The 12412-nt window shown below is 45.3% G+C and overlaps 1 protein-coding gene across 4 annotated transcripts in view; it reads right to left on the bottom strand.

Moving 5' to 3' along the window:
- Positions 1–775: 775 nt before the first annotated feature.
- ptpn12 (protein tyrosine phosphatase non-receptor type 12) overlaps positions 776–12412 on the bottom strand; it is a 30301-nt gene continuing 18664 nt past the window's right edge. For 2 of the 4 annotated variants that reach the window (XM_076153392.1, XM_076153402.1), the window contains 6 exons: positions 9461–9650; positions 8431–9379; positions 6209–6280; positions 5304–5357; positions 4125–4199; positions 776–3824 (listed from right to left, as the gene is read on the bottom strand). In XM_076153392.1, the coding sequence (XP_076009507.1) occupies positions 3763–3824; positions 4125–4199; positions 5304–5357; positions 6209–6280; positions 8431–9379; positions 9461–9650 (1402 nt within the window). In that variant the 3' untranslated portion in view covers positions 776–3762. Of the gene's footprint in view, positions 3825–4120; positions 4200–5303; positions 5358–6208; positions 6281–8430; positions 9380–9460; positions 9651–12412 lie in introns of all 4 variants that reach the window. The other 2 variants (XM_076153411.1, XM_076153419.1) reach the window with 2 other exon arrangements.

Genomic DNA, 12412 nt, shown 5'->3' with positions numbered 1-12412 from the left:
GTCAGTGTTCTGCTACTGCTCCTATAAACTCTGCAGTGATTGGCTATATTTATAAGGCATTACATAATGTGTTAAAGTGCTCCATGGGAAAACTGAGGTGACCCACTTAAGACTTCCACTTGGCTTAATTTATACGACAGTGAGAGTGTGTGTGTGTGTGCAGGACATACGGTACATACTGTTACAATGGGAGCTTAGTGTGCAATACAGAGTTAACGCTGTATAGATTATCAGGAATTTAAGGCAAAACAGGCCTGAGTACTACAGTTCCCACTGTTAAGGGTACATTTACTACCCTAGAATAAGCCTCACAGTAATTCTACTCTTGTATTAAGTGGTTAGTGCTGAACAACAGATTACATGTAATAGTGACAGGTACTGTAAGTTTGTAAATGCTTTATTATGGCTGGCTACTATTACTGGCTCAGATAAGAGGAACAGATGTGTCTCCACTGTGTATTGCCGCATTGTCAAAGCTGGTATTATTATTCCTAAATGTGAGCAATGGCAAATAATTGCCGCATGTTTGCCCACCTAGTGTGCATCTAAATGTGTGTGAGTTTAAACGTGAAACCCTCAGGTCTCTGTGAAAACGATTGAGGAAACCCGTGTCTATGCCACCTGCAGTGATTAATTAATTGTCACATTAGTATGCGTGCATTCCTGTCAGCAGAGCTCTCAGATGTGTGGCTGGACTTCCTGCTGCTATTGCTTCTCAAGAGTCGACAAAGGACACACACACACACACACACACACACACACACACACACACACACACACACACACACACACACACACACACACACACACACACACACACACACACACACACACACACACACACACACACACACACACACACACACACACACACACACACACACACACACACACACACACACGCAATAAATTATTCCAACTCATGAGTCAAGCGGAAATGTTGACATTAAAGACAAACTCCTTAAAGTTTTGTTTAATGTGCAGTGCTGCCTCTCTCAGTCACTCATACATACATTCCTTACAGAAAAGGTTGAAAACATGAAGCATGTCTTTACTTAATGTTCATCTTTACTGATTGATTGCTGCAATATACAAACATGTTTCTGAGTGTGTGCCTGCATGTGTGTGTGCGTGTCTGGGTGGGAGGAGGGCACGGGGAGAGAGGCATGGCTAGATGAGGGGGGCCACAAGCAGTGATGATGAGCGCGCGGCGGTGAATCCCATGGCTCACGCCTGCACCGCTTATGATGATTGGCGGGAGGGAGAAGGGGGGAGCGGACGGGCTCTCTCTTAAAGGCACAGGTGGGCTCTTTCTGAGATCAATGCTAGAGTGTGTGCGTGTGCGTGTGCGTGTGTGTGTGTGCGTGTGCGTGAGCGCGTGCGTGTCTGTGTGTGTATGCGTGTGTGTGTGTGTACTATGGTGGTGGCGGGGGTAGATAGATAAAGACTTGGTGGATAAAAGTAATGGATGGATGCAGAGTGAAATGAAACATGATAACAGGAGGTAGAACAAGAGGGGAAGTTTAAAAAAGAGTGTGTCCTCTCAACACATTAAGTGGGAGGAGGGGGGCAGAAAATAAAAAGAAATGGATTTCCATCTCCACTACATTTTCACTTCAAAATAGCAAAAACATATGAGCCCTGCAAAAAAAGTGAGAACAGGGGAGTGTTTGGGAGGTGAGAAAAGGGGTGGAGGGGTGAACTTGGTGATGCAACCAATAACCGCATATACAAAAATAACTTTTAAAATACCATTTACAAAAAAGATCATAATTATTATTATCGTCATCATCATCATTATTATTATTACAATCTTATCGGGACCCCGCAGTGACGGCAGACAGGGGGGCCGAGCCGCGTTTCTACTGCCGACCCATTGAAACGAATCTCCATCCTTTACGCATAAAACTCAAAAATTAAAAAAATTAAAATAAAGCAACCCTGAAATATTTGCCAGAAGCAAAAACAGAAGGGTAGCAGAATAATTTACAGTCTGAAACATTTTGTGTGTGCGTGTGTGTGGGGGGAGGATCATCATGCACTTTCTTACATCTTCTGTTAAGAACATTCGAGAAAAAAAAAAACCCCTTCCGCAATATTATATACCTAAGTTGCCCTGTACAGTTCTTTACTTTTATAAAACAATGCATATATAGTTATAGTAGCTATTGAAGGAGCAGTTAAGAGAAAACAATATAAACTGAGGAGGAAACAGTAGTCCTGGGTCCCTAGCTGCTGTCGTCTTATTGGATTGTGGTCTAATTGTTTGATTTTGCAAATGAAAGCCATCAGACGAGAAACCACACAAGTCCAGTTAGTAAAGGAAGGGGAATGACATCATAACCTGTGTATACTGCACAGTAAAAATGTGAAATAAAGAACAACTTCACCTGTTGTGTTGTGATGTGTTACATTTATACTCCAGAAGACTAGTGTGTGTGTGTGGGGGGGGGACTTGTATGGTTTTTCCTCAGAGGATGATAAGAGAAAACAAACAGGAGGGATAGGAGGTGGAGGAAAACTTGAAATGGCCTGAAAAAGTAGGGAGAAGAAAATAAATGGGAGCTATAAAGTTGAGTCCCAAGTACAGGGGAGGTGGATTATAAGGCTCATGGTCGCAGCAGTGAGAGCCGCAGAGTCACAGAGCTGAGCAGTTTGGGAAATTGTGGTCCCCTACGCTGTGATGTCATCGGGCTATAACCCATGGAGAAATGACACAAAAGCGCCAACATGGATCCCTCTGACCCGTACAATGGCTAAACTGTGTCAGACCACGACACCGCTGAAAGCAGAGCTCGGCGGAAGAAATGTGAAAAACTAGAGGGGGGCGGTGCTGCGAGCAGCTGGGACAGGTGCACAGGTGAGAGGGAGCTCTCTTTTTCTACGCCAATTCTCTGTAATGTAGCACCAGCACACAGAAAGAGAGAGAGAGGGGGGAGACAAAAGAGACGGACAAAGAGACAGAGAGAGAGCGAGCGAGCACCCTGGCAACCTGTACATACCCGACAGAGAAGGTTGCATCATGGGTAACAGATTATCTAGGTTCGATTGTTGTTCATTCAGTAGAATGAGGCTTTCTGGGAGTTCAGTTATAAGCCTCATGACAGATCAGCGATCAGCTTCCCACAGTAGCCTTTTACGATTAAGGTGATTCCTGAATGATGGCGACACAGCTGCATTTTCCTCCTTTGGTACGAGACATAAACATGACATGTGAGCACAAAGTTTAGCCTTTATACAGTATGGTCCCTGTTCGTCTCTGTTGATTAGGAGGCAGCATGTCTACTACAGCAAAACAACTCCGCTTTGACTTTAGCCTTTATGATTTACTCAAGTCAAAGACATCTAAATGTCATGAGACAGAAAAAGCAGGAATTATTCTTAAACCATTACCAGGGAAAGAACCAGATTGATCCCAGGCCAGCATCTAAAACGAGACCACTAACGTCAGGAAGCTGAGGAGGAAGAGGCGGCCTTTAATCCAAGATGGACAAGTCGCCTGACCATTAGAAGTTGTTCTGCTTTGCACAGTGGCACTTTGAAGGAAGGACTGAGGAGGAGGAGGAGGAGGAGGAAGAGGAGGAGAACAGTTCAGTCTTGAGAGGGTGTCGGCACAGAGTTACACAGAAGGTGTTTCTAAGTAAAAATGTGCCGTCTGTGTAGCATCTATGGACTTGGTTTTGGACCAGCCGGCCGAGATCGGAAGAGTCCATCTCCCAACAAGGGGAGGTCAGTCAGTGAACAGGCAAACGGATCGTTCCATCATGTCCACTCCGCGGGGGTTTCTCTGGGGCCTTTGGGCTGAGTGCAACGGTTACCGAACCCTGAAAAGGAGAAGAAGGAGCAGTTGTAAATAGTTGCAAACGTTTTCCAGCGCACACATGCCTGGAGCAACGTTTGCACTAATGCCACACATCACAAATAAAACACGATGACTGATTAACGGAAACCCCGGTTGTCAGCAGAGGTCGGTGCCGAGGCAGAGATGGAAAAACAGTGCAAATAACTCAAGTGTTTCTTCAGTTTGCTGACCGCGTCGACAGCTAAAAACATCGATATTAGGAGCTCGTGAAACATAAAGGAGAGCTGCATGTCAAACAAGAACAGAAGGCAGACTTACCCACCCAGGTCTGCCTTGCGGTCTGTCGCCGTGGTCCCGGCAGATGCAGGGTCAGACTGGGACGTCTTACTAATGCACGCTACAGAGAGGACCACACACACACAGAAACATTACACTGATATCACATGAAGTACTATGAACCCCATGTAACTATTTTGTGCTGAAAACACAATTGGTCGTAAAGTTTTGCCTCTATAGCCCACTGACCACTTTCCGGCAGTATCAAACCTGTACATTTCAGAATACATTGTGCGCTGAACTCATTTTTGACCAAAATGCATAGGAACCCTATAATGCTGAGGTCACAAAGTGGCAATTTGGTTTGAATGGATTTACGTTTATGTATCAGGGCTGCTGTAACACGTGTAGGCCACAAATAGCTCGACTGAAGCTGTGCTGCGAGTGACCTTTGACCTCAATGAAGTGCACAAAACACCAGGAGATGAGCGAGACCACGCGGGGGAGGAATAATTACATTCAATCCCAGTAATTTCACAGCAAATGCATATTGGTGCGTCTGCGTTGGGTGCAGTGAGTGCTGTGGGTGAGTCCACGGTGTAAGGCTTTGTGTAACTGACAGGAAGACACCTGTCTGACAGAAGGACGTGCATACAAACACGCCAGCATTTAAATGTGTGTGAAACCACAGACTCTTTATCCTGTGACAGAAATTACACGCATACCGAGCAAAATGCCATCAAAGAATTTCCGGCGCTGCGACTAATCCAATTTACGGGTCACACTTTTAATACTTTCCCACACACACACACACGCAAAAGCTACTGAGGCAGAAAATTGGCAGTGACCGTCATCACACAATACTCCCAACTCTGACACACACACACACACGGTAATCACACCTACATAGATGTGTTTTATCATTCTCCTTTTCTCTCTGCGTATCGGTTTCTCTCTCTCTCTTTCTCTCTCTCCCTCTCTCTCTCTCTCTCTGGCGCCCCTTCTCACAGCTGTTTCACATGCAGGCTGATTTGTAAAACACTGCCGGTCTGTTTCCTGTTCTGCTCTGATGACTAAGACGCATACACGCAAGGACAAACGTAAATAGAGGCACAGGCACCTCTGTATACAAGCACACAGTGACATACTCAAGACAGTTAAACACAAGTAAAAAAAGGAAGGTGACCACATACAGCGCGCACACACACACGCACGCACACTATACCTTTGTGTGAACTGCTCCATTCAGCTGAGGCCGAAGTCTTCAATTCCAATGGGTCTGGTGAGAGAGAAAAAGAGAATGAGCGGGGAAAAACGAAAGTAAATGATGGCAAATGAACACACACACACACACTAAGACAGCGCAGACAAACAGTACCTCACACACACTCTTCCCATAATTCCTCTGCCACAGTGGAGAAAAAGCTCATACCATCTACTTGGGGCATTAAAAGAATTTTGCTCACTTGTGCAAAATACTTTGAAGTTTCTTTCAAAGAAAAAGAAAGAAAGATGAAAAGTTGGATTTCAAAGTGTGTATGTGTGTGTTGCTCGTCTACATGTCCAGCATGTCGTTTAATTTGACCGCCGTGTTTGAGCTACAATACTAAAACAAATCCAAAACCAGCAACCTATAACGAACTGTACGTCTGCCACGCTGTCAACGGCGACCCCTGGTGGCGCAAAATGGATTTGACGAGATTTTTCACAAGTCTGAAAATGAGATCTTCCTTTTCTTCTTGTGTATGTTTGTGAGGATTTACAATATTATTTTCTCCACAGATATCGGAGCACTACATGGGCGTGAGGAAAGCCAAAGGCGACATTGGGACCTAGTTATTAGACAGACCAACCGATACCAACAGCAGCAGCAACATAACCCTGACTCTCTTGTCTCTTCGCTCACTGTAAGGGAGTGGGAAAAGTGGACAAGGTAAAAATGTAAATGGCAAAATATGGTACCTGAAACAACACAATGCATATCTTAAACACACACACACACGTTTCTCCATAGTTTTCCATTTAACTCCAATGATCACAATCGTTGACCCGTGTGAAGTACAATGGTACAAATACACCTGAGATGTATCCAGGAGGCAACCCGGCGAGTCCACGCCAGTGAAAACGCACCTGTGGCCAGTATGAAGGACTCGGGGGTTCTCTCGGGGAGGGGGGGAGGGGAGTCGTCGCTGTCCCAGCAGTCTGGGGTCAAGAGGTCAGAGGTCAGATGTGAGAGGCACCGTCAAACACCGGCCGAGACGACAGGCACAGATCGGCGGTCATCTTTGTCCGCGACCTCGCTCTCAAGTTAGTGGTGCTTTAGGCACACAAAGCCATGCAGAACCGCTCTGTGACGACAAAACGCTCTGGTGTCACTGAAGCAACTGAAGCAACTTGTGCACGTAGATTATTCACGCCGATTAGCGATCGTTGATTTACAAAGCTGCAGTGTATCAGACGGTACGCCTCAACGGTTTGCGATCTGCACAATCATTATCCTTCTAACGGTGGTATGACATCTCTACAGTACATCTTTGCTGACAGTAAAAGATGCATATCACTGCATGTCAGTATCAGAAGCAGATTAACTGATAGGCAGAGAGTGCATGCTAATATACAAAGTTATAAAAAGAGATCTGTACTTATTATGATTGCCTACAGTTTACAGCAAACATTGCTTGTATCAGTTTGGTCTAACAATTTTTTCTTAGAGCTCAACAATCTGTTAAAATGGCTGAAATCTGTACACATTTAAGAGCTTAAAGTCCTTCTCAGGCATAATAGACTGAGTCACAGCTATGATTAGCTTTCTGTGGCTTGACCGTAGTTTGGGAAATTGCCCGTTTGTCATTCGCATTTAGATTAAGTCCTGCTGAGGGCTAATATGATTAACTGGACTCAGTGTGAGAGAAGGAAAATCTTGTTTGGAGCTCCAGCTGCTTCGTGTTCACCCAGTGACACCCAGGCTGAGTTAGTCCTGTTCAGCCAGACACTAAAACCACCGATGCCCATTGGTCCTTTGACCTTCTAATGAAACACCAGTGAATCAAGCAGTCACACCAGCTTTGCCTTGAACAACCAAGAAGGAGCCAAACGCTTTAGTGCAACCAAACAAAAAGCAGTCAGTGGATTCTTGCAACCAACCAAACAGCAGCCTTGAGCTTTTCATAACCAATCGCTGAATGCTACCGCAGCCCAAAGAGAGGATGCCAGAAAGCCAAGCAGACCAACGTCAACACCATGAGATTAATATTCTGTATTCTGTAATATAGTTTGAAAGGTTGGAACTACTTAGGGAGTGCCTGATGTATGATCCTGTTTAGTAGAGCTCTGTGTTTCTTGGTCAGTGTGTAAGTATACCTGTATTTGTTGGTGAATTAAAGGCGCTAGTTCATCCAATATCTACGTGAGATTTATGTTTATGCTGTTTGATACATTTCTGAGACATTTATACATATGCACTCCTCAGAGTTGTATCCAAATATATTCATTTAAGTCTTAATCGATCCAGCTTTGATCCAGTTCCAAACCATTCCCCGTCTCCATCCCCGTCCGTTCCACGCCAGCGCCAAACACAGCAAGAGAAAGATTTCAAAATCTCGTCATGATATTGAAATCACCATCGCAGAAGATCAAAACTGCATCTTTTGCTGCCATGGTAACAGAGAGTGCCAAAAACTGAGGCGCACACACACACGGCAAACAGTGCGATACTGTTCTGCTCAAACCGGCGTGCACAAAGGTGACGCTCGTGTGTGTGTGTGTGTTTATCAGTATCATGCAGTGTTGATCCCTCACCATTCAACATGCACACACGTAACACAAACACACGGTGAGATGGGAAGAAGTGCACGCACACACACAAACTCTTTCACCTGTTGCAAATTCACCCACTCGCTCAGACAAACACACACTTGCTGAGAGAGGGAGAGTTGACATTGCCTGTTAACATTTGCAGCATTCCAGACAAACCAACACATTAGTCACAGTCGTGATTTTGCTATTCCTTTCTTTCAGGACTATTTCTGTCAGTGTGTTTTCAGGCTTGTGTTTCTCCTCATGTCTCTATCCTGACCAGCTGTAAAACTGTATAATGCTCTGTGTGTGTTTAAAGACTCATTATTCTGTGGTGCGTTTGAGCCCCACAAAATATCTCTACCATGTGGTTTCTTTGTGTGTGTGTGTGTGTGTGTGTGTGTGTGTGTGTGTGTGTGTGTGTGTGTGTGACCTAGTCCCATAGTTCATTTGTAGCTTCAGGTCTTATCTCATCAATTGATGCATTTAGTTACTTGATTCAATTTGATTCAGGCATTCAACTGAATTACAGCGGTTCCTGCTGCTGATTGACATACTTGCTGTGGTTGTCGTGGGTGACGGAGAGCTCTGCCCTGCAATTGACATGGGCAACACCTTCCTGACTGGCTGCTGGTCACCATGGTGAAGGGCTGAAGTTACTGTGGCCGTCGCCGTGGAAACATTAGAACGATAACCCTCCCTTCCTCCTGACATCTCTCCATCCCCCTCATCGTCTGAGTTATCAGAGTGCAGGGGGTTGGTGAAACTTAGGGCAGTCCTAACGGGGGTGGAGGAGGAGGAGGAGGAGGAGGAGGTGGAGGAGAGGTGAGAGGACGAGGATGATGAAGGAGCGATGCGATCTGAGGAGGATGAAGAGGAGGAGGTCTTGGGGAGTTGTTTGTCGGGGCTGCTGCACGGCTGAGACCACGCTGCGTGGCCACCTTTCACCTCGAAGAGAGCCGGGGCCTCGCTGCTCTTCACAGGGAGGTGGTTCGGTCTGTTTGGTAGGCCGCCATCTGCTTGATTCTCCCCACATCCACCTGCGCCCCCTTCCGTGCCCGAGTCTTCTGACAGCGAGGAGCTGGAGGTCAGTTGGGGCTGGCCAGAGCGAGCTTTGAAAGCGTGGCTTCGTTGCAGGATGTTCGCACTGTTGGCTGAACCAGTGCCCGACCCTCCTCCCACCCCCGCAGAGGAGGAGGTGTCAAAGCTACGGGGTCCTTCCTGCAACGGAACCTTTTTAATCTCGATGCTCAGCTTCCTCTCGATTCGAGGGGGGCCGGAACATTCCATGACTGGAGACAGAGGGGAAGGAGAGGACGAGGTCTGAGTCTGGATTTGGCTCAAGTCTGATAATGTTGATGACGAAGATGATTTGTTGTTATAGTTGTCATTGAGATCTAGATTTGAGCCCTTGGACTGCTGTTTAGGACTCGCCAGACCATGATCTTTGGGCTCTGAGGGACTTGTTTCTGATTGGTTCTGCGGTTGGTCCACTTCTGCTAGATTCTGAAAGAAGGGAGTAAATTAAAATATATTAGCATAGTTGATTCATAGAAATGACTTATATCTGCATTTCAGCCCACAAACCTTCGTGGCGTGCTGCTGTCCAGAAGCCAACACATGTAAGACAGGTTTGGGATGATATCGGTCATTGTCCTGTCGCACATTGGTGACAGTGGGGAAGGCTGAGGGAGGAGACGGGGTGAGGATGGGGGGCACGGGGTGAGGTTCTGGGGGCTGCAGGATCTCCTCCTTAACATCGCCCTCGGCCTGGGAACTAGAGAGAGAGAGAAAGCAAAACACAGAGAGAGCTTTTGATTGTCTTGCCAGTACACGTGTTACCATGGACATGTAATTGGAACTGCATCATAGTAGCTTGTGTACAATAATATGACCTGATTGAATCATGTGCTCTGATTAAAGAGAAATGTGTCAGGGGATTCACAGCTGGAATCCTGCCTTTAAAAGCTTTGAAGACTGGAGTTTAGGAAATTAAAACGAAACAGGCAAGCATTTCATCATTCTGCCCAGTTTTCATGTTTAAATCATTCTCATTGACAATGATGAAACCAAGACATTAATGATGTAGAGATCTGCATATGAAGTAACACACATTTCTCTGATATATCAATAAAAAAGGCTTTGAATAACTGTTGTGGTACTAGCAGTCCAACACTAGGTGGCAGGATAAAGACATGATTGTGCTCCATGTGTGAGGCCATGTCTTCAGATGTTTGCTTTCCAGTGTCCAACAGCTGTTACAAACATTTTGTGGGTCTAAGGTTGACATGCTCCCGCGATGTGAAGCAAACTGAAAACAAAGGCTGAGTCACTGCTTCACAGTTTATCTGTCTGCATGAGCAAACTACCGTGGAACTGCAGTCCAGCCCAAAGTGGCAATGTTTGGATAATTCACATTTGATTCTCCTTTTAGCTACCGGAGAGAACAGGGAGTCAGCTGGCAGCCACTTCAGCGACATCTGGAGCCAGAAGGTTTTGTTCTTTCACACAGGATGCAGTATGAGTGCTAACACAGGATGGATCTACAAAAGTCTCTGTTTGGGCCAACAAAGTTCAACAAAACTCTACCACATGTATAGAACTGAGTGTGTGCCTCCTTTACAGACACATCTATACATTCAGACTGTGTAGGTGTGCTAGTTTTACAGGATACTGAGGTCGACACCCACCGCGCCACAAAGACGTTGGAAACTATATGTTAAGATAGAGTTTCCACTCCTCAGAAAAAGTACATCATTTACACATGCATGCAAACACACACACACACACACACAACAGAGAGAGGATGTGGTGATGCGATAAATCAAGAGCACATGACCGAAGCAAGAGCGACTTAGAGCTGCACGACGACAATGATGATGAGTGTGTGTGTGTGTGTGTGTGTGTGTGTGTGTGCACATCAGAGACACTGGGAAATTCCTTTGTTTTACTAGAGACATATTTTGGAGGTTCTATACTGTAACCGAATGAAATGAGGTCCCAGCAAGTGATTGAAGTTAAGTCAGCCATGTGGTTAGAGGTCAGAGTCCTAATGGTGAAATATAACAGGACCCATGACGAATCCATTGCTTACATATATACATTATGAAAATGATAAAATTCCCATCGGTGCTGGTGTTTCCATGGGGATATGAATCGTTCAATCATTCACTATACAGTTTATTCTGGCACCGTCTCATTTGAAAAACAGATAAGATGAAATGTTAATGATTTAAGAGGAAACCAAGCTGTTGCAGGAGAAAACGTCCATGTGTCACAGCAAAACAAAAAAACGGGAAGATTGGACAAATTTTAGGCTATAAAATGTTTATGTCCATTGCTCCCATTTAGACATTGTTAAATACTGTAATGGTTGGAAAGTATAACAGAACTCAACTGTAAAAAGCTTAAATAAAGCATTAAAACACAATCAATGCTGAAGAATACTGGAAGTAATGAACAAACTACCCACACTCAGACCCTCAGCATAAACACACAGGAGGGAATAAATGCATACGTACACTCCCACACACACAAACATATGTGTACAGGCAAGACAGACGAGCACACATTCACATATGCACGCCTTCACACAGAGGAGAACTTGAAATTTATGCGCCAACACCACTCCCACACACACACACACACACTTTTAATCAGAGCTTTGGTCAGTTGGGATGAGCTGGGCTTTAACAAACACACTTCCTGGAGGCGACGAAGACAAGTAACCAATTACACACTTTAGATTAGATTTAGACTTTTTTTTAGATCATTGCTGAAACAAAGCTTTTACCTCCGATCGTCTCTGAACGCTCACAACAGCAGACGAGAACAGTTTTCACCAAACGTTTAAGAACCATTTCTTCGTTACTTGGGGTGCAGGGTTAGGAAGGAAGTCTGCCTGAGCCAAACTGGCAGAACATGAGGTCACTGGGAGTGCGTCGTGGGTGTGTCATGCATGTAACAGCAATGACTCAGTAGCGTGCGACCTTGATGCCAACTTCAATGGCGTTCCTGCAGTACTTCTCACCCTCTCTTTGTCTCTCTCGTGCTCTGTCTCTCTTTGTGTGCGTGAGAGAGAGAGAGAGACAGACGAGAGAGAGAGAGAGAGAGAGAGAGAGAGAGAGAGAGAGAGAGAGAGAGAGAGAGAGAGAGAGAGAGAGAGAGAGAGAGACTGAGAATAAAGACCCCTATACACACACAGACACACTGAAGTGACCCAGAGGGGGTGTGACCAGCAGAATGTGGACTATGTTGGTAAAAATAGACCTTACCATCACTAGAATACTCTCAGGCTTAAAATGGGCCTTGACATTGTTTCTTCAGAAAACCAAAGACTAACAGAGTGAGAGAGAGACGGGAACAAGCAGAGGGGACGGCCCATTCATTCTCACAGTTTTGTCTTTGGCCCACTTTAACGGGGCAGAAGCATTTTGTCAACATTTCTGAGTAGGAAGTTCTGATTTGTATACATGAGACGAAGCAGGAAAGAAGCTCCTCGGTAAACACGCCGCTTGTTGCTGAATACCAAACATTTAC

Source organism: Genypterus blacodes, unplaced genomic scaffold, assembly GCF_046128005.1.
Source record: "Genypterus blacodes isolate CSIRO-AG114 ecotype Tasmania unplaced genomic scaffold, CSIRO-AGI_Gbla_v1 ptg000007l_1, whole genome shotgun sequence".
Taxonomy (NCBI): domain Eukaryota; kingdom Metazoa; phylum Chordata; class Actinopteri; order Ophidiiformes; family Ophidiidae; genus Genypterus; species Genypterus blacodes.
Note: the sequence above shows the minus strand (reverse complement) of the source record. Positions and strands in the feature narration are given on the sequence as shown.